The following is a 23,052-nucleotide window of genomic DNA, read 5'->3' on the forward strand; positions in this document are numbered from 1 at the left end:
ATGTTTAAATATCTTCTGCCTCTTATCGCTTTTCTTCCCTCATCCTTGTTCTTAGATCACAGTTTTAATCATAAGTATATCTTGATGTCACAGTATTGATTTAGTTTTATTTAATTTATTTACATTTTTTTTCTTGTCATATTTGGTACTTTTTCTTAATTTACTTGCCTAAGGATCTCGGTCGACCCCTGTGGTATCGCTGAGCCTTAGACGGTAAAAGTGAGAAAATTGTCATCGTATAGATATGCTACGAAAAGGTTGCATGCGGTTGCACGCATGTGGAACACTTGCTACGTTTTATTAGTTAAATGGTGCTATTATAGAGTACTTTAATTTGATTCTATTTACAATCAAATTGGGTTTTTCTAGCATTTCTCTTTAATTTGCAGAAGTTATTAAAACATAGACCTCAACGAAAATTGAAGATATTTTTGATGAAATATGTGTAGACACGTATATGTATATCAAACGCAATAAACAATAAAACGAAAATGGTTTATACGCAAAAATAATAGTGATTCATTGTTAAAGGAAGGCGAAAGATAAAACAATGCGAACAATCGACAAATATTTTCTTCCAATTCCGTCGATCGTCGTCCGTTACGCTTTACCTGTCAGTCTATACAATACAGCGAGCGGCAAAAATCAATCGAGACGGCCACCCCCGATGATATAATGGAATTGAATAATGAACGATGTAAGGTTGCTAGCTATTTTTTTTATTTATAATCACATTTTTATATAAACTAGTCAAAACAAAATAGGGCCCACCGCAACTTTGTCTCTAATCGTTTTTATAAATAACTCATATACTAATCATTGACAAAATGAAGTACTACCACTTCTAGCACACATGTTTATTAGTTCATAATGATGTTTTAAAAGTTAACTTTTTTGTTGATTTCAAGTGGGTAGACAAAAAAGTAAAGTGCTTAAATTTATCCATTTATATTTATATTTACACTTGACATAATGACAATGTTCTGAATAGTCAACGTAGAATATGTTCTATTACATTAAATCTATAGTGCAACAATTAAATTGTGTTTATGTGTCTTTATTTATGTCAATCGATAAACGCTCACTGCATGACATGACCCACAAAGATCGTCAAATTGTTTGTTGCGCTTTCCGCAACCAGCGACTTACCGTGACTATGATTATATCGTCGGTCTACCTAGTGGAGGACTTTCCCAAGTCGCGTCTACCGGTGGTAGACGCGGCGTCGGTAGCCCCAAATGCTATCAGTTGTACGTCTTTTCTGATTCGATCTCTCAGCGAAGCTTCAAGCACAACTCTCTCCGTTGTTCTCTGTGTTTTACAATGTGTTGGACTCATATATAACAGCAGTGGAAGCCAAGCGATAAACTGAGATTTGAAGTCGTAGATCGCGAGTTCGATTCCGGCGATACATTCTCATATAATTTACATTTTGTGTATCCATTATAGGATTGACACTCCTCACTAACAAGTTTCCAGAGGATGGGCAGCAGTATCCTTTGCGTACCATAATCCTCAGGCGGGTTCAGCGTGGCGACTGTGTTATATCCCCCGATAAATATTTTCTAGGCCTATGTCTTGCTACAGGCATAGACGCCCAAATGGCCTAAAATAACATTGAAGAAAAAAGCAATTTCATATATTTTATGATTTTTATTCATGAATATTAATTATAGTTAAAAAATATAAATAAATGTGATTCACCGATTGTTAGCTTTGCCCAAAACATGAGAGCGACTAGTTCAAATCAGCAACTATTTATGATTAAATTTTATTTTGAGCACAAAAAAGGTTTTATGTAGAAAAAAAAAGTTTGCGAAAAATATTAATTCAAATTCAAATTAAGAAAACTCTTATTAAAAATCTGACTAACGTTAATGCTAAATATATTTAAATACATAAAGTTATGACAAATTACAACATAAATATCAAATTTCTAGTTTGGGTATTATGGGATGCCTTCTTAAATAGAGCCAAAATAATATTTAGTTCCATACAAACACTCATCATAAATTAATAAATACGGAATACAATCCTGGTACAGAGGAGATACGTGATGTCAAAAGAAAGAAGTCAATAATTCGATTGTGTTCGCTAGCAACCGAAGCGATATCGAATAGGATGTTTGTTTCCACGTTATTAGACTAACGTAATAACGAAAAATTGTTATAGAAATCGACAATGCAACAGGTTCACCGTTACATTGACTGTTACATCCGAACATTTTACAATGCGACCATAGAAAGAATGAAATGGATATCCATTTGAATCGATTTGATAACGATAGCTATTTATTGGTACGGAGGATATTTTGAGAGTTGATATTCAAGTTAAATTTAATATCTCTTTATAAGCAAATGATTGTTTAGATAAAAACACAAAAATAATCTTTAAAATAAACATAAAATTCTGTAGTCTAGCATGAGTCAGGGAGTCATATAATATTAAGGTTTTATTTGATTCATGCATGCTAAGATCTGAAGGGGGAATTTTTTTCCAAAGTTATTATAGCACTGCGAATTGTTAGCTTGCATGTAACAAGCCACAAAGTTAGTCAACAAATGAAATTAAACAATAGCATATAATCTTCACGCATTAATAATTCTATATTTTGGTTTATATTTAATAACATTGTGGTTTCATATTTTGGTTACATCTGTAAATTATTAATTTGCCTACAATTTAATATATATTTATTTACTATAATGCACATTAAGTATCCCAAGCCTTGATCATATTTAAAATATAACAAAATTTATAGTTAATTTCGACATCTGCACAAAAGTAAGAATCTTCAAAGATCGATCCGCGTAATAAAATTGTAACTCGATTTTCAACGATTCAAAACAATTCGAGCCCAAGAATTAATTTGGTAACTTTGAGACGAAGTAATTCAAAGCAATTTGAATACGATTTGATGTTATTTGACACGTAATGGACTGAAATTGGCAAGGTAACATTTAAAGGTTAGAAAAACACTAAGATAAATCGACAATGCTCGGCAAAAACATTATTGTACAACTAAATCGATAATTTTACCAGAATCTGTAAACATTTAAAATCTTGTATAAAAAAAATCAATAGGTAATGTTACTATAATTTAAAACACATAAATACAGGGTGTACAAAACATGAAACGCACTTACCCCACTTAGCGTTTTGATATTGTGCAAAGCGTCCTGTGCTTTCAATGCCGCTTTGCGCGTGAAAAACGTCACAAAACAGCACCCTGTAACAAAAGCGCACACTTACGTAACATAGCCGCACACACACGAACGTTCACTAATATCTACATGGGTCACACATCGACACATCTCAACATACGTACAGATAAATAATACGATCTTAGCTTTGAAAGATATTAAAATCACTTTCGTAGAGTGCTCAACCTCAACAGGCCGGTTGGTTATTGGTGTAAAAGATCCAAAGAAGTGAATATACAGCTCATTTGTCACCAAAAACTTTGAAGCCTTTGCACATATTTTCAATCATCACGCATTAAGTGATTACTCTGAAAATAAGGGATTTCGACAGGGCTATAACTTCTGGTAGGAAAAATTCTTGAACACATATAGTAAACAGTAAAAACTTTGAAAACTGTATCTGCTACTGTATTATAATTTACATTATTCATTATTTCTGAAACCATTGGATTTTCAAAAGGGTGAAACATACATTATTTGGCAGCAAATAAGCTGTTCATTAATCCATTTGAAGCTTTTATACCTAAAATCAATCACTCTGTATATCAAACCTTAATAAATAAATCATGAGTTGACTGATAAACAATGAATATAAGGGATTAAGTCAGTCAGCTGTAAAGGGTTGTTAATAACATTTGCTGGTTGTTAATAACATTTGGTTGCTGAACAGGTACATGTTAATAAATATGAATAAATTCAAAAGTTATTCAAGTTAAGTCAAATGGCTAAAACATTTATTCATTCAATTTGGATCAAAGTTTGAAGGCATTAAACCTGTAATCTAAGCGAATATAGCATTATTAAAGGTTCAATCTTCGTAAAAAGGCAGCCGGAATATTCGACACGCGAGTACATGCGTGTTAGATGACGGGCAAATAGCATGTTCGAGCCTTGCCTTAGCACGCTACTTGGTACCGTTCTACGTCCGAAAGACTGTGTTCAAATACTTCAATAAAGCAAAATTTAATCTCAACACAAATCATTTCACATCACTCAAACGACGAAATTAATATCAATAAAATCCAGATTCGTTTTAATTTTCAAATTAATCTTCACTCTACAGGCTTTTAATTAAATCAATTGGAACAAAAATTTCAATGAAAACTCGCTGAAATAATAAGCAATGAATTCACAGAAGCACAAAATTGCGGTATTTTAATAAACACTAATTCATTCGAGAGACATTGAATGTTAAAATTAATAATAAAAACATTAAAAATTATATTTAACTACTTACTATTTTCTATTTTTATGACGAAAGTTATAATAAATTGAATTAACATTTCAGAAGTTCTAAAACTTACGTATTTCTGAATAATATTTTTAGATTAAACAAATTTATTTATGTAATTGTCACACACTGTGAATGTAATTCATGTAGAAAGTGAATGGGTGCAAAAGCTTCAAAATGGTGAACGTATAGCTCATTTGTCACCATAAAGCTTTATCATCTTTTTCATTTATCAAACACCCTGTATAAGGTGATCACTCTGAAATATTTCACATTAATTTAATTTTTTTATTGGACTACGTCAGACCAATGACTTCTGATAATCCAGCTTCGGGGAAAGGCAGTTTAAAATAATTTTGAAAACTCCTTAAATCATTATTACGTTTAATATTATTTATAAAACCTATTGACTTTTGTTTAGGGTGTTCCATGCATTGACAGCAAATGAGCTCTATATTCACCCCCTTTACTACTTTTACACCTATATTCGTGTGTATAATACTTGTTACAAAGTATATCGACACAACATATATAAAGTTCTGCTATTCAACACTAGATGGCGCTACCTGTATTTTACTTCGGGCTAGCGTTTGTCCGCGATTGTTAATACATGTGTTTTAAATAAATTTTGATTTGTTTCTTTTTTTTTGTCCGTAGACATCTGTTTCCACGGGCTCAAATTCGAGGTAGCTGCACAAAGCCTAGATTAGCTAGCAGCACAACTTCAAATACATCACAAGGCAATGATTTGTTTCGACCCAGTAATACTACATAGCTACGTGAGTTGAGATTTTCAAGGGAGCTCTTGAGCTTTGATACCTATAAAGGAGATTTAGACTAAGCGCCATTTGCATCCTGTTATCTATGACTTCAACTTTGCAAAAAATGCAAATGTCATGTGTTTCGCAATAGTGGAAGATTTTATCAAAAAAATATTTTTCATTCGACGAATGCGCGAAAGTCGAAAACGATAACAGCGCCCTCAACACCAGCACAATCGAATATCTTATTCATTTTGATACACTTCTCAAGATTTTTTTTTAAAAATCGAACACGAGTTTAAAAACGATAGCGCAGCGTGGACAGACGACCTTATTATTATTGTTGGAAGGCTATATGCAGGCTTCTTCCCACCTGCATTGGAAATCTATGAGGGAGACCTGTGTCCAGCTGTGGACATTCCTCAACCGAAATTATGATGAACACATTTTTTCGGTTCTTCAAAATAAACCATTCGAAAGTATTATAGCTAGAAATAAATACAAATCAAATTGAGTAATAAATCACGCGATATTTTTTAATCAAATCCGACGATACTGTAAATATAAAATTGTGCCAATTATTCTGATTATCGCTTGGACCGCCTGCGGTGTAGGTGCCGCGAGTTTCGCGTACAATTTACATTGAAGTATTTTTATTCACGCGAATGCTTTCGTTATTATTAAAAGGCTCATCTCCGATAAAACGCCATCACTGATATTTGCTTTAATTAAATTGTGAAGTGGAAAATGTTTTCGTAACTCCGATAGGCATTAATCCTTGTTCACGCGGCGTGCAACGCATTGTTATTTACATTCCTATTTTTTAAACCAGTTATAATATAAACATTTACAGTTTATTATGTGTTTTATACCTTATTTATTATAAGTATATTTGTTGTGTACATATATATGTACGTCTATGTATGTTTATGCAAAATATATGTATGTTTTGTACAAGTTAACAATCTGTTATTTATACTTCTACCTTTTCCATACTATGGTTGTCTGAGATTGCCTTGTGTGATAAGACTATTATTGTCCTTTTTTGTTTATTATTATGAAATTATTTAAAGGTATCCCCTTGCGTGTTCAATAAAGAATATTATATAAAATGAAACAGATGGCTGCTGTAAGTTATGGTGCCATAAGTTCTAGAGTTGTGATCACTGATCGGCTAGTGTAGCATTTGAGGTCCACTCAAAAGGTGGACCGGAAGGTGCTCGATGCAGGCAGCTTTCAAACGGCCTTATCAGAAATCTATTGGAGAGGCCTATTTCCAGCAGTGGTTTTAACATTTCCTATATAACATAGCCATTTTTATATCAAAACACATTTGAAATGACACGTATATGAGCTGAATCTCATTCTATTTTCTGTTAAACTGGGCTCTTTTGGTATTATCCACATGAAGGACACCAGTGATTATTGTAGATAATCCTAAGTCGATAATAATATAAATATTAAGAACAACTTTTATTTTTACTACATACTTTAAGAACTATCAGTACCTTAAGGTATTCTCTAAGTAAATATAACTTTTTAATATAAACTATGCAATAAAGACTTACGACTAAATGCTTCTTAAATTTACAGTTACAAAATGTGTGCATTTTTAATACTTCATTATACTTAATTTAACTCTTTGACACTTCCACACTACCAAGTGAGTACTATTTGAATCTTACGATGATAACGGTAATTTCTTACTTAGTACTGTACTTTGATCAATAATATAATAAAAGGTAGTAAATCAAGCTGCGTATGTAAAAGAACGGCTTAATTAGACAAATCATTGTGAACACATCTTTCTAAGTTGGTAATTATTTTGCGAATAGTTACGGCTTCTTCAAACGAATACGATAATACTTTTACTAAATTAAACACTGTCACGCAAGAAAATTTGAAATCAAAATTAAAAAAAAAAATAAGAAAGTGAAAACATGAGACATAGGATAGTTACGGTTCTATCTCTTTCCAATATAAGCATATAATATTATTTACATGAACTCCTCGGAAGAACTTTCCGTGTTTCACTAATGGAAATTTTCCAACTAAAATAGTAAAGGATGTTAGCGCAACGGGAACAAGTAAGACAACAATTAAATAACTCGGTGACGACTATAAAATAAAACATAATAATGTGGACGAAACAATGGCTCATGGCTGAATAAACCAAGCTCGGGGAAAACCTGATGCATCTTATGCGGCTGACAAGAGGGTTCGTTTTCGCATGGCAGGACACGAGAGGAGCTTTCCCAAACAAAAGACGCGTAACAAAGCGTACAAAAATGTCAACATGTGCCCGCTGTTGGAATGCAAAACAATGATGCTACGGCCGGCACGTGTGTAGGCTCCTTAACAAAGTGTGCGCAAACTTTCCACCGAATTCAAGTCTACTTTACATGAATATAATTTTATGAAAATATTTCCTAGTCTTTATTAAATTATAGATTGGAATGTAATTTTTTTTATTATCGCAGTATTTCAACATCATCATTTTAGATCCTAGATCGTCCACCGCTAGACATAGACCTTCCGCGTGGATTTTAAATAGTAACGATTTGAAGTAGTATGCATCCTGCGTCTCTCGACGACCATAACAAGGTGGTCTGTCTACCTTGTGGGCGAACATCCAACGCTGCGCTTACCAATCCGTGGTCGTCACTTTAGAATCTTAACGTCCCGGTGGCCATTTATTTTACACGCAATAGGGCCGGCCTGACCATTTGCCAATACTCTGAGCTATGAAAAAGCATTCGAGCAACCGGCATTTAAAGTATTCTATAGACATATATTTATGGTCAAGAATACTTAATTTATATATCATTCCAAACATTCAATGTGTACCTATCTTATTACACTCGCTAAATCTTTATATTGGATGACAAGACACGCGATTTTCAACATTATTTCTTCTTCACAAATATTACTAGTATATTACATGTCCGTGGTGTCTCCATTTCAGAAACTTATGCTTAAAACTTTAAGTGTTAGATATTAATTATGAATCAACAGTTTAAAAAAAAATATTTTTTATATGTATGAACATCGTATCGCCCGTCCCGGCGTGTCGCTGGATACGAGGAAAGCAAGATCAATCATTGTTGCGATCTTCGAGTGAGGCCTATGTTTCGCACTGGGCATGTATCCACTGAAATGATGATCATGATGGCCGTAAATATATTGTTAGTAATGACTTGTCTATCGTTTATTAAAGTAATGGCTTCTTTCATAATTAATTCTATGCTATAACGGTACGATAAGTTAATAAAATTTGCTTAAATTTGTAAAGAAGTTCTAAGACTTTAAACTAATTATAATTATTTTAGTCGAAGAACACTGCTGCTGGAAATAGGCCTTCTCCATAGATTTCCAGTAGGTCGGCACCAAAACAAGGTCATGTAATAATCAGTCAAATTATTATATTACTTGTAACAAAACTAAGTAAGTAATTAAATCCTTAGGCATAATCTTTATCATAACCTACAGGAATCACCTATTACAAGTAATCTCATATAAGCTGAGATTTTTTTATTTTACATCAGAAATTGTTAAGACGAGCAAAATAAACTTGCCACATGACTTGGAAATGGAGTAGAAGTAATCCATTTTTTTTATTCAGACAGATAACTTTAATTACACAAGATATTTTCTTTTCTTTGAGATTATAGAGTTATGTGAGGTTCTCTTCAATCAGAAAAATTTGGTATCTCGTATGAAAGACTAAGACCGGTATCCTTCGATACAATTTCTAAACACGTTTTGAAACAAAACTAAATTCACAATTTTATAGTAATAGGCTTTGAAATACATAATTATACTGGTAACTTATGAATTTAATTAGATACTTGACGAACCTTTGCTCGCGCCGGTGAGCTTGTCCCGGAGCACGTTGATCTGATGGACGCGGCCAAACTCCTCGAACATCTGTCGCAGGTCGTTCTCATCCATACTCCTTGGCACCTGCCCCACGAACATCTGAAAAAGGACAACAACGGCAGAAGGTTAGAGAAGAATAAACAGTTTTATGATATTACTATAAGTACTTATTTTTATCTTTTCTTATTTATATTCCATATAAATAATTTTACTATTTACGAAACACATAGATATGGTCATGTTCATTATTTTTCCTTCAACTCAAGTCGAAATCAAAATATCTAAGAACTTGTAGCGATTCCAGAAAAAAAAAATCATTGTCGCCAATCAAAGAAACACTTATACGAATTCCTCTAATCACGTTTCCTGTTAAGTAAAACGAACAAAAATTAATGTATATACTTTTTTGTGTGAAATACTCTTGTGTTTTTCCAGACCACTCAATATATTTAGAATATTACATATGATTACGTGAAGCATCTTGATATTGTAATATACATTTTATAACGATTAACGCCATCATTTCAGCCGTAAGATGTCCACAGCTGAACATAAGCCTCTCCGAGAGACCTCGATTAGACGGAGATGCTGTATATGCAATTGATGCAATTATAATGAAGCGTTTGTAATTCAAAATCCTATTCAGTAAAATGTTACAATGATATAGTGAGACGCGGAAAGGGCAACTGGGTGGGAATCGAGAATAAAAGAGCATGAGCTTGGCCGAACTTGCATCTGTATTGTCGAGGTCATATCTAAAGAGCGGTACAGCGTTTTCGGTATCACTATAACGCTAGTTCTTCCAATTAAGACAAACCTAAATTTGAACATATATAAATGACTGTCTGAAGTTAAAAATATAATTGAATTAATCTTTCACAAAGGCTTGGTTTTGACACAAAATTTGCCATCGATATATGTAGACTTTAAGGTATTCTAGGACATCAGCATAATTACAAACCACTGCATAAGTCCCGGTGGAACAAATTTACACTACATTAGTCAAAGAGTAAGTCAGCATCGATGAACGCGGGGTTTAAATTAAACGCAATCGCGAACGACCGCCGCCCGGTCGCCTGGAACCTTTTTAATTACGCCAATATATCACTTCATTTGCGAATATTCAAAGTTCGCACTCATTTAGCTTACATAGGTAACTTTATATCGGAGAGTCGCGTTTGCAGGGAATTCGCTCGTGAATTGCGGGAGAATTAGCTTTCGGACATTTGTTACAGTGTCACCTGCAGAATTTCTTTTTATTCTATAAAATATTTCATGGAATAAATTGACGATAACAAAAGGTCGTTTTATATATGGTACGTATGTCTGTGTAGTATCGATTTAGCTCATCACCTAGAGACATGGTTTTATCATCATCATTATGTTAGCTCTTCATGACACTTTTACCAAGCGCGCCAATAGACAGCTCTGGGTTATCGACTGTAAGCGCCATCTATCGCCGTAAACATAAGTTAAAGCTTTACTAACGCCATCTTTGTACGTTGTGTTTGGTTATAGGCGAAACAGAGGATATTCTCTGACTTTCCGAACTAAATTCATCGCTAAGAGAGAGAATAAACATTAATACAGCACACAAGTCCCATGTGGGCTAGCAGTGGCCTTCACCTATTGTAATTATTCAAATATTAATTAAAAAAATATTTTTAATCATTAATTAAATGTGCGTGACTCTCGAGTGGCGACAACGAGCGCGACAACAAGACACGGTACGGGTAGGGCCCCACTAAGTGAAAGAATGATATAGTTAAGGTTGCTGGAAGTCGCTGGGTTCAGGCAGCGCAGGAGTATCATGGGAATCCTTGGGGGAGCCCTATGCCTTGCAGTGGGCATTCACCAGCTGAAAAGACGAAAAAGAAGAAAAAGCCATCAATGCTCTATACGTCAACGGTAGATTTGAATAACCTTATAAAGAGCATGCTATAAAGCTCTAGTGATCCGAATACATAAAAAATAAATATAAAATAATAATAATATGTATTCATAGCTATTTGCTTATAATAATTGATGAAATAAACTTTTCAATATAGCGCAAATCGAGAATCTGAAGTTGCTGTGTCCTGGCCACATCTATAATCTAGATGATGATGATGGAATGGTGATGAGGAGGGAAGTCTTAAAGTGGAAGTTATTAACGAAGAGAAGATGTCCTCCTTCTAGACAGATCGATGAGCTAATAACAGTGTTCAGATGTTCATAGTTGGGATGGGCAGAGAATTGAGAGAACATTGCATAGGAAAGCATTACCAATGACTTGTAGTAGATAAATGGTGTGTAAGCAGCTTATTATCTATTCATACAGCGACAGTAATCTGCTATTTTTCAAACTGAGACTTTTTAGGAATTAGAATCAAAAACTACTTTTGTATTGCTCATGTATGAACGTAGTTATTTTGCATTAACACCGACTAAAACGTTCGTACAAATGACGTCAGAGAACAGCAAACATTGATATGATACGATAAAGCCGAGTGAAATAGCACGGCCATGATGTTTTTCCACTGTTGTAAGACAGTTGAGTTCCCATGACACATGGCTGACCTTATCGTTGAAGCACCTCCAAATCTAGGTCGCGTATGGGCCACTACCGTCGTTGCATCTATTTTCATGAATATCATATTGATTTTAGATATAAGCACGAATCGATTTGTCTGACCTAAATGGTAAGAAGGTACTTTTTTTTTCAATTTTTTTTTAAGTACGGAAATGTTGAGGTTGTCGGAAACGCTGAATAGAGACGCTCCTATAAGGTCCCATTAGAAAATAAAAACATTTTAGAAGCGCAAAGGTATTGTGTAGGTTTAGTTATAGTTTATAATATTTATCTTTTATTTTATCATTTATTATTACAATAACTGAAATAATTTAAAATTTGGTTTGAAAGGGATCTTATTTGTAAAGTTCAAAGATAAACCTGCTACGTGGGCTGTAGGGTCAGTCTACTTGTGGGTGGTCTTCGTACAACATAATAATGAAGACATATTATTACCTTGATGTAATCCGGATCAGGCATTTCGGATTTCTCGTCATTGTTGTTGTTGTTTATGCTCGTGCTGTTGTTGTTGTTGTTGTTGATGTTCATAGTCATCCCACTGTAACAAACGTGTAAAATTTAAAACTCTCCACAACAGTACTTTCCTAGGCTGTTGATAAGAAATAAAGGCCATTCTTGATTCCTTGGATTATGACAGTCCCCATTTTGCTCATGGCCTAAATTAAAAAAAAAACGTAAGAACAGATAAAGAACTACAGTTTTGATTGATTGACGTCAAATCTTTGTTAGCTAGGGATATTTAAATAAACTTTGTTTAAATGGAAAAAGTAATGCGTGGTATTTATTTTTTTCTCCGAAACTATCTGTATCTTGACGGAGACATTTCATTTGAGAGTTTTGTGATTATCAAAACATTTGACGGTTCATTTTGATTTATTTAGATGATTAAATTTACAATAAAAAGTTAAAACTGTGGGATGTGACAATGCTAAAAATAATTATAACCTTAAAACGACATTTAAAATTAATCTTAAATTCTATACTTGCTACTTAGTTGTAGGTGTGAAAGCTTTAAAGGGGCGAATGTAAACTTATTTACCAGCAAAAAAAAACTTTTACGACTATTTTCAATCACCAAGTTTAAGGTGATCATTCTGAAATATGTTACCTTTTTTTTACTGAAATGCGAGAGGTCAATAACTTTAAGCGTACTGCTTATGTATGTAGGGACAGACAGCAAAAAATAATAAATTTTAGTTCGCATTGATTCGAATTTTGAAAACGCTTTTACCTAATTATCTATATTATTCATTTTGGATAGGCTTTACTATACAATAATTGATAGTAAATGAGGTATACATTCATTTCTTTAAAGTTTTTACACCTGTAACCAATTACTTTGTACAACTTGATACTAAGAGTAAAGAATAAATTTTAAATTAACTTCATAAATGTAATTTTTATAATTTCTTATCGCAATTTCTTATCACGTTGTTTGTTATTATCGATGTAACAATAAGTATATTATGATATCATAGTGTTGTAAAACACCATTATAAAGTACTTAAACATGGATCAATCGGCAGATGTGTGATCGTAAATAAAATCTTATTACAATGATACCTCTAATTACATTTGTAACAATTATTTGCATAAATGAGATTAAAATGTAATGAATTATGGTTATTTAAAGGCAAAATATTTAGTGTTAGTTACGAAAAATATGAGATAAAAATAATATATGATGTACCTCAGTGTTCGGGGTTTTAGACCAGCGTACACGAAGCACTTGTTTGCTGCGGTCTTATCACCGATAAGAGTATACATCGCTCGATTAGAGCACATCCTTATCATCTTATCAAACGCAATCAACGCGCACAACGCTCGACTGGCGATCTCTCCTACTTACGTTCGCGTGTTGTTACATTTACAGATGGTTTTTGTACATCTGCTCACATTTTTATGTATTTTTTAATTAATATTAAATATCGTAAATTTTATCACGTCGTAAAAATTTTCTCAAAGTCTCGGACATTGTTAATTTTGAATGTGTAAGTTTCATTATTAAAAAATTTTAGCTTAGTATGCACACGTCAAAGAAGTATGTTATATTGATTTATATTCTCTATTTTTTATATCTAATTCGATACATAAGTCACCCTGTATAGTAAAGTAGGTAATAATTTCACAAAGTCAAATATTCAACCTAATTTTTTGACAACTTTTGAATGGCGTAAGATGTCCCAAGTTACATGAAACTAAGTGTAAGTTATATTATTCTCACAACATAGTTTTGCACCTATTTTTTAATTTATTACAATTTAATTCCGAGACCCTACACTGTAATAGGTAAATTTGAAATTGATAAACGGTGTTTGTGAATGAAAGAGTGATAAAAAAGTTCGTATACATATGGGCATGTTGGCGAGAGCTTTCAACATACTAGCCGATAGAGAGCCTCAGTGCAAGGCATATATATATGCCTCCCTGAAAAACGGTGACTATGTCGTTGGTTCATCTGGTAGGAGGTCTACGCAGATCGCGTCTACCGGCTTGTAATAGCCAGTCGAGAACCTATTTTATATTGCTCAGTAGAAATAACAAATGAATAAAGGTGTTTTTATTGCTTAAATTTTCAGAAAAATGTTTTTCCGCCCACACAACACAAAGTCTACATACTTTACATATATAACTAACAGTTATAACTTCGCCTAAGTTTAATTCAGCCTCATTTTCTTACTACATATATAAGGCGTAAGTTGTTCCAAGTTACCTGAAACTACGTGTAAGTTAGATATCTGATTTTAGTTCACGACTAAGTTTTGAATCGGTTGATATTAATTTTCATCGATTTATAGTTAACTGTTTTGTTTTCAAACTATATCATTGAACAGTGAATATTTTTAATGACTTAAAATAATGCGATCTTTACTTGACCAACTTCCTACTACGCCAAATCGTTATTCGTTTGGTCACTTTGTGATAAAGATACGTTGTGTTATTTGACGATCTCGCTGGTTCAGAACCATGCTCTAATGATATTTTTGGAGGTTAGGCTGTAAGACATTCTACCGGAAAGACTGAACGCAATCAGCCGCAAAGGCATGGACTTTAGCCGATTAGTTTATGAGGTCTACTAGCACTCTGTGTTTGGCACTAATCGGTGTAACAACTCCTGAAGATTGAGGAGGTCCCGTGGAGGGGTGAAACACGTGTTGAGTGATTTAACGGTGGCAGTTGTGTAGTTCGCATTGTTTGCCGCATACGCATTTATCAGCGGGCTGGCGGACGGTGCACTTTGTTGCACAACTACCACTGCATGTGCGAAATTGGCTAAATATTGGTCCTTTTCTTACTACTAGCCCACAGCCAATAAGTTATAACATAATGTTAACGTGATTGCTCCTTTAGTAGACTTTCCAAAAATTTACCGTTAATTTAAAGCGATATTCATAGAGCGAATTTATAGAGATAAATCGTTTTTATAAGCCTAAAATAAATAAAAAAAAACTGTTAAATCAGTTCTTTTTTACAATTTTATGCGTAACGTAACAAAATTAAAACCGTAATACTATTTATAGTATATAACCTTTACTAAATTACGTACTGCAGTACATGATAAACCGTGCTACATCGTCTATTACTGTGAAGGATCCCAGTGAGTTATGGTTCTAAAAGCTGGTGGTGTGCCAACTGAATTTTAAAAAGTGCTTCATCATCGTCATCATTTCAGTCATGGGATATGTACTGCAGGGCAAAAGCCTCCCAAAAACCATTTCAATAGGAACAGTGCAAAGTTGTCTGCATTGTCTTGGCGCTCCGTGGTCTTGACTCCAAAACTTTTAGGTCCATCTGTTTTATTCTGCCATGTCACCTGCCAACTGTCACTTCGTCTTGCAAATCAGCCACGATATCTCTTACTTTTGTTCATTTACGGATTCCCTCATATCTGTTTCAATTTCTAAGATAAATAGCCTGAGCATAGCCTTCTTCACGGCTCGTTAAGAGACAAATCACGCCTGCACCGTATATCTTCACTGGCCTAACACATTGGTCGTACACTAAGGTAATTTTTAAAAATAATAGTAATTTAAAAACTCACCAAAAAGTATGAATATAAGGCTCAGTTATCAACCCTCTAAAGAAATGAATTCAAAATAACCAAAATGAAAACAATTATATGTGCTACATAATTGTAATATCTAATGGCGCGCCAATAATCCATAAATCATGTTCACAACCCATCTATCTTTGTCATAGCTGTAAATCGATACGGAGCCCACACTAGTTTGCTTTGAAGAGGGTGATTAGGACATTTATTAGGGTGCGAGTGGGGTGTGGGAGTGATAACGTAATCACAATTTTCTATTACGCTGACATTAGGGGCGACGTCATATTCGCGACGACAACGTTCAAAATAATAAAAAAAGAAAATTATAATCATAGCGCATGGTAGGTTCTAGACTGGTGACCACGAAAGCCGGCATGCATGTAGAACCTCCGCCTGGAAGGTCGTCTCAAAAAGAAGGATAAAAAAACCTAAATATCATTTTTTTATCTTTACATGTTGAGGAAACAATAAAGGGTCATAACAAGTTTTCGCCTTAAGCATTATTTAGATTGTGAGAAAGTGCAAAAGATCATAATCGTATATAGAAGAAAGTTACTCAATAAACTTTATAGCATATACAGGATGTGCAACAAAGTCTTACAAGATACATATAAACATATACTCATATACACTTGCATACATACATATGTACATGTACATGTGCACATAACAATATACATACAATATATAAATAAAATAAAATTTTATTTAAAATTCGAGAACCAAAGAAATCGTTCATACTCGTATATCTTCGCCTTAATGCATATGGATTGACATAAAAAACATCAAATTTTAATTGTTCGACTAATTCATTCAACCTACGCGGAGCACGCAACAAAAAGGAGTTTTTTCGATAGTTATTAATATAATATCGTATATGTTAGAATACGGTACTGATTGAAGAATCCGCTGAACACAGAAGCGCTGTCGTAGTGTTTTGTTTAACACTCGGCAGCATAAGTTGAGACAGCGAGTTTTGGCCCGACAGTATTGCTAATTGTAAAAGTCTTATATCTACTAGTTTAATATACTACTCTTATATATTCCTATAACTATTGTGTTGTTCAAATAAATTTGCTCCAATTCTATTTTAATATATTCATCGTTTCTACAAGACCTATATTGTTCTATATCAATGTTTATTGATAATATGAGTTGTTTAGTTTAAGCAAGGATTAATAAACAGTTCACGTATAACCATCGGTGAGAATTCTCTTTTTAAATCAAGCAAACAATAATGAAACAGAAGATACAGAGAGAGAATAATCCTTTTATAATTTCACGATTGCAAACACTAGATTTCTACGATCGTAAATTGCTAAACAACCAACCAAACTCCATATAATCCAACCGCAAATATGGAAGACAGTAGACTAACGAATTCAAAGTTTACCAGTTCGGAGCGTACGAGGGGTCTTTTAACGTTAATACAGCAGTTTTTTGTTTGTGTTGGCGAGTGGATCTGGTTATTTAAAAGCGATCCAGGAACTGCAATTTAAGCTTCCGGGCGCGGTGGAATATGTAAAACTCCATCGTTCATGCTTGTTGGAGCGATGAGCTTGTTTGTATGGAGATGGACGTTTTGTTTTCGTTGCGGAATATTTTATCGAACGGTACTTTTATTATTTCTTTAGATCACCGTTGTAGTTATTGTTGTTAGTATTGTAATTTTTACGTTATTTTGATATTACACACAACGCAGATCTAGTATGATATAATGGTTGTTTTTAATTTGTCTTTTATATTTAATGGAATCAGGCGTTACCTCGCTCTACTCATCTACATCTTCAGGAGTTAGGTAACATAACTCCTGAAGATGCCCCGTGGAGGGGTGAAACACGTGTTGAGTAATTTGGTGGTGGCGGTTGTGTGATTCGCATTGTTTGCCGCATACGCATTTATCAGCGAGCTGGCGGGCGGTGCACTTTGTTGCACGACTACCACTGCATGTGCGGAAGTGGCTAAATATTGGTCCTTTTCTTACGTTTAATTTGTCCATTTGTAGCCGTACAGTCTACAAGGTTTGCATTTTGCAACCTTTTCCATAAAACATAAAATTACTCGATGATTTGTTCTCGATGATGATTTAACATCGACATCTGACTTCTTGTCTCATCTTTGCAGGCACATCAGTGATCTAAGATCAAAAAGAATATGAAAGGAATAAGCCAAATGTCCAAAATATAGAAAAATAAAGAGACTCGAATTTCCCCTACCGCTTAATACACACGACCTATATATGTTGAAGTGAAATCACATACGATTCTCTAAAATTGATTTTTTTTATACTATTACCTATTTGAAATCATTTGCGTGTGAAGTGATCTTGTATATGTTTGAATAAAATGCTTGAAGAGTGCAATTCGATCAAATCGTATTTTCACAAGTTTCTATTTGATATCTTCGCAGTTATACATAATAAATCAGAGGTATGAGATGGGAGTATTGTAATGCCATATTCAGTTGCTCCATAAAAAAGTTACTAGTCATACGATGCCTAAAGAAGGTAGAAAAAAACGTATGGCGATTTCCAGTACTAACCTTAATTGCTGTTTTTTATTTATTTTATGCACAGAGACTAGATTATACAAATATGGTGTTAAAAATATTTTCGATGGAAACGATGAAGCTATGTTTTTTGTTACATTGCAATACAACGTTTGTATATATACTGTATATTATTACGTTTTAATGCTCAAAAGAGCATTCGAGTATATATAACATCAGCAACATGTCAAATCAACCAGAAATTCTAGAATGTTCCAAAATGGCGGACACTTGAGTCAAATTGTATTGCAAAACAAGGCGCCTCACCGCGCAGTTTGTTTGCGGTCCGTAAACACGCCGAGACGGTATTCTGCTCCAGGAAGACAACAGTGACGTCACCGGAGTGACGTGTTCCGTCAGTGCGACGGATTTGTGCCTTATCACCGGTCGTGTAAATGTTTGATTGAGACTAGTTAGCTAGCCAGTATTTATGCACACCTAAAGTTTAACTTAATCATCATCTTAAGACAAGGGCGATCGAATTGTGGCATGCGAGACTATGCAACAGATTTATAGAATAGTGAATATGAGATTCTAGTTTTGGCTATAAAACGTCCACTGATGGACATACGAATACTAGAAAATTTATAGCAGCGTCCAGGGTCGACAAAATTGGGGCACGCACGATGATGCCATATACGCAGATTTAATGACTAGGGAATATTCGCTTCTAGTTTCGGCTGTACAACGTCTATTGATGGACAATAGGTATCCCTGAAGATTTATAACAGGAAAGGTTGGAAGCGGCGTTCGTCCAGGGTCGACGAAATTGTGGCACGGAAGACTATGCCTTAGGCAAATTTAATGAATATTTGCATCTTGTGCCTGCTATAAAATGTCCACTGATGAACATAGGCTTCACTTAAGGTTTATAATAAGACCGGTGGGAAATGCGCTCCATACAGAGACGACCAGATTGGGGAACGCAAGATGATGCAATTGGCATATTAAACAAATAGTAAATATCCGCTTCTGGTTTCGGCTATAGAACGTCTACAGATGGACATAGGTCTCCCTAAAGATTTATAATAAATCCAGTTAGAAGCGGCCTTCGTCCTGAGTCTTCCAACAACTTTAACAAGGTTACTTTCTTGTGGGCGGTCTTCTTGGGCTGCGCTTGCTGGCCCTTATTCTATAGTACAACATCTGTTTTGCATGCTATGAGGAATGCTTAATGCCTCTTCAAGATACTAATCTGTTGGGCTTTGACAGCTATTTTCGTTTGTCTACAAATATATGATATTATAACCATTTACCGATATTTAATTGCATATAATCTCTAGATCTCTTGATCTAACACAATAAGAATACAGCTATTATGATAATATTAAAAATAAATTGTAAATTCTGAACTCATAGAAAATCATTAAGAAAGGAAATTAAAAAAACGATCTCAGCTGCACAACAAGGGTGTTAATAACATGTCGGCAGTGCTAAAGTATTAAATAAAAAAGGAGATAAACATTCATATTTAAATATTTACACGAAAAGACGAAATGTCTTATCAGAACCGGATCAGAAAAACAATGATAATTGTAGCATGAATTAATTTCATATCCTAATGATGAGAAGGCAAAAAAATATTATTGATGTTACCTACAATTGTTTTACTTTAATTAAGATCTAAATTGTTTCAGAATTTTTTAAGTGTTTAGTTCAAGTTAAGGAGTCCAAATGACTCGCGGTAAGTCAGTCCAGCCAAGTTGTTGTTGTGTACATCTTCATTAGTTATGGTATCATTAGTGAAAACATTTTTTTCACTATTTATTATTAAGCTAATTTGATTTTAAATGGTTTAATTTACGCATAGCTTCACGCAATATCGGAACCGGAAGACTGCGCTATGATAGAGTCGTTTGAGTAATAAATCATTGTTTCAACACATAGACACAGATGTCTCTGGGGGGATAAACCATAATAGCAACGCTTGAACCTTGAACCAGCCTGCTGGTTGGCGATCGCAATATGGTATTATGGTACGCAAAGAACGCTGCTGCTCATCTTTTGTAAACTTGTTTATGAGCAGTAGCAGTCCTGTATAATTAATGTACAAAGTGTGAATTACATAACATTGCATCCCGGGAATCGATCTCGTGCCCCACGATCGCAAGTCTCAGTCCTCCACCGCTGGGCTACCACAGCTCAAGTAATGCAAAAAGTAAAGTTTACTTGTAACTTTAAACGATGACAGATTAAAAAAAAATAAACTAAACGTTACTAAAAAAAAATCGAACTGAAGACATGTCAACTGAAGTGTGTTTACACATAACTTTTTTATTTTTAGAGATTTAGTGACAATTTCCAATTGACTTTTTTGTATATTTTTAGCGACTTAATTTTACTAATGTTATCTATATTTTGCATAATTTTGTATTTAAAATTCTGTTATATATGTTTGGAATTCCAAATTAAAGTTTACTTTAAAAATCAAAGCCAGCAATAGTTTTGTTACAGAACTGAAAAAATTTATACCGATGAGATATTTCTGACCAAAAATAATTAATCAAAACTGGTAAGAAATCTATTAACTTGGTAGAAGTGAATTGTGTATAAATTGTACATATTTATATTAAATAAATATTTTGTTTATTTGATTAATTTATATGTGAGAATGTAATATATGTACTCTGTACATCAATTGACCGACACGGTTTCATAATAGATGCATTAAAACATTTACACATGCACCCTTTGAAAGGTTTTATATCTACAACCCATCTACCCATATAACATTATATCATTTTTATTATTCGCTTGTAAAAGGCATTATCGCATTACGAGCTTACCTTTTTTATGTATAAACTCTATTTTTTTATGTTTAATTTACAACGTTTTTAATTGTATTTTTTTTGCGATTCGTTCTTAATTTGTTGTTAATATTGATTTTGATATGTTTATATAGCAAAAGTTTACATCTATGAGTACAGTATAGTTGCTGTGTAAAACCTAAATGGCTATAGCAAACACTTATGTAGCGGCTCTACATATATTTGTTAATTTTCTACACATTAACAAAAATATATTTTAACTTATATTAAATTATTTCTTTTTTTTTTCGTAGCGAGTCAACAAGTTATTGTCAATATTCAACACATTGACTTGAATATCCACCTTTAATTAAACAATAATTTTCATTTTTAATTTCACACAAATATGTATGTAAAAATTATAGGTCTAAAACTAATTAAATTATTGTGATACCACCAGAAAACCAGTATCCAATAAAGATGTCCATCTTTTGTACACTATCTACCACAAGTGTATTTTCTTCCTTGTAAAAATAAGAAAAAAAATTAAAAATGAAATAGTGATACTTCTCATTGAGTAGAATGTACACAATACAAGTTACATTAGAGTATTTGCTTTCACTCCAGTGGAAACACTAAATGAAAGAATAGGTTTTCGTAATTAAATAGCGATATTGATCGAACAGAATCTACTTCCTTGTACTTGCAATGAGTCTAAATGTAATGACAATTATTCAAAATAATAAAACCAGACGTTCACGTTTTATACACCGTGACTTACACAATTGTATTTTCGGCGCTTCTCTGTAGAAACTTATAATGTAAGGATAATTACATGAAATAAATCAGTGGTACTAATTGAACACAATGTACATATTAACTTACTAGTATATAGAGTATTGTGATTTTTCCATAGCGATTTTAAATGAAGTGATAAAATATTCAAAATGAATAACGGTACATTCACGTTTTATACACCGTGACTAAAAAAGAGAGTGTTTGTTATTTTCTGTATAAACTATAAATGTATGAATAAGTACTTAAAATGATACAATAATATAGCACAAGATATATAATATAACTTCCACAAGATTACTTTTGTTTGTACTCTGATATAGTCCAAATGTGTTATACACCGTAACTTACTTAAGAACATTTGCAATTCTTATCCTGTTTGACTGAAAGTATTGCATATGAAACAGTGATACTCATTGACAACGTAGTGCCAATATACTGTACCGTAGTACAAATGTAGTAATATAAAATGAAAAACACCGTGACTTACACAAGAGTATTTTCGTCGCTTCCTCGTAGGCGGCGTACGACAGCGGACGAGCGCATGCAAAGGTGAGACAGAGACGCGACTTACTTGGGCTTGGAGTAGGGCGACGAGGGCGCGGTGTTCTTGTGGTTGCGGTTGGGGTGCGAGTGTCGGTTGGCGTTCGTATCCAGGCCGCCGCCCGGCGATATCTTGCCGGCGAGTGCGTTCAGCGAGTGCAGCATGGCGGGCGGCGGCCGCGTTAGTCCAACGGTCCTGGTCACGGTGGAGACGCGGCCACGTTTGCCGAGAGCGCGTTCCTAGTCGATGCCTTATCTGCTGATAAGAGGCGCGGGGGCACACCCGCCCCGCGCCTCATCGCCACCTGCCACTGTCGCACACACACATATATACACTCGAGTTTTTTTTTTGTTCACTAATCTTTCTCAAGTCTCTATTAGGGTCAGCGTCCTGTCCGATCGGAGCATGTTCCCATATTAGCGCTATGGTCTGTTTCACTGTTTAATCACTATTTTCAGTCCTGCATACAAAACTATGAGCTTGATGGCCGCTGCGATATTTCACTGTCGGGCGTATATTGCAATATTAACTTTAGCAGACAACGATGTGATTGATGTTCCACCGCTTCACTGGCAGCAATAGGTTTTTGAACTAGCTGTATGAATAGCTCGTTCACTCCACCTGTCCAGAGTTGAAGGAGTAGAAATGTAATAAAACTTTCACAACGATCTCTTGTAACATTTTTGAGAAAGTACATTGTCTTTATGTTACGGTGGAGTGAA

At 34.1% G+C, this 23,052-nt stretch overlaps 1 protein-coding gene across 1 annotated transcript in view; it reads right to left on the bottom strand.

Annotated features, from left to right (window-relative positions):
• The window catches only part of LOC137932634 (CUGBP Elav-like family member 1), a 218,395-nt gene extending 195,851 nt beyond the window's left edge, over positions 1-22,544 (bottom strand). The window contains exons 1-4 of the mRNA XM_068776253.1: positions 22,361-22,544; positions 12,082-12,184; positions 9,053-9,173; positions 3,147-3,229 (exon numbers count right to left, since the gene is read on the bottom strand). Of these exons, the coding sequence (XP_068632354.1) occupies positions 3,147-3,229; positions 9,053-9,173; positions 12,082-12,184; positions 22,361-22,494 (441 nt within the window). The 5' untranslated portion in view covers positions 22,495-22,544. The remainder of the gene's footprint in view (positions 1-3,146; positions 3,230-9,052; positions 9,174-12,081; positions 12,185-22,360) is intronic.
• Between the last annotated feature and the right edge of the window lie 508 nt (positions 22,545-23,052).

The sequence above is a fragment of the Battus philenor genome, unplaced genomic scaffold, assembly GCF_028537555.1.
Source record: "Battus philenor isolate CCGP_79_NKW_IND1 unplaced genomic scaffold, ilBatPhil1.0.hap1 SCAF_12, whole genome shotgun sequence".
NCBI lineage: Eukaryota > Metazoa > Arthropoda > Insecta > Lepidoptera > Papilionidae > Battus > Battus philenor.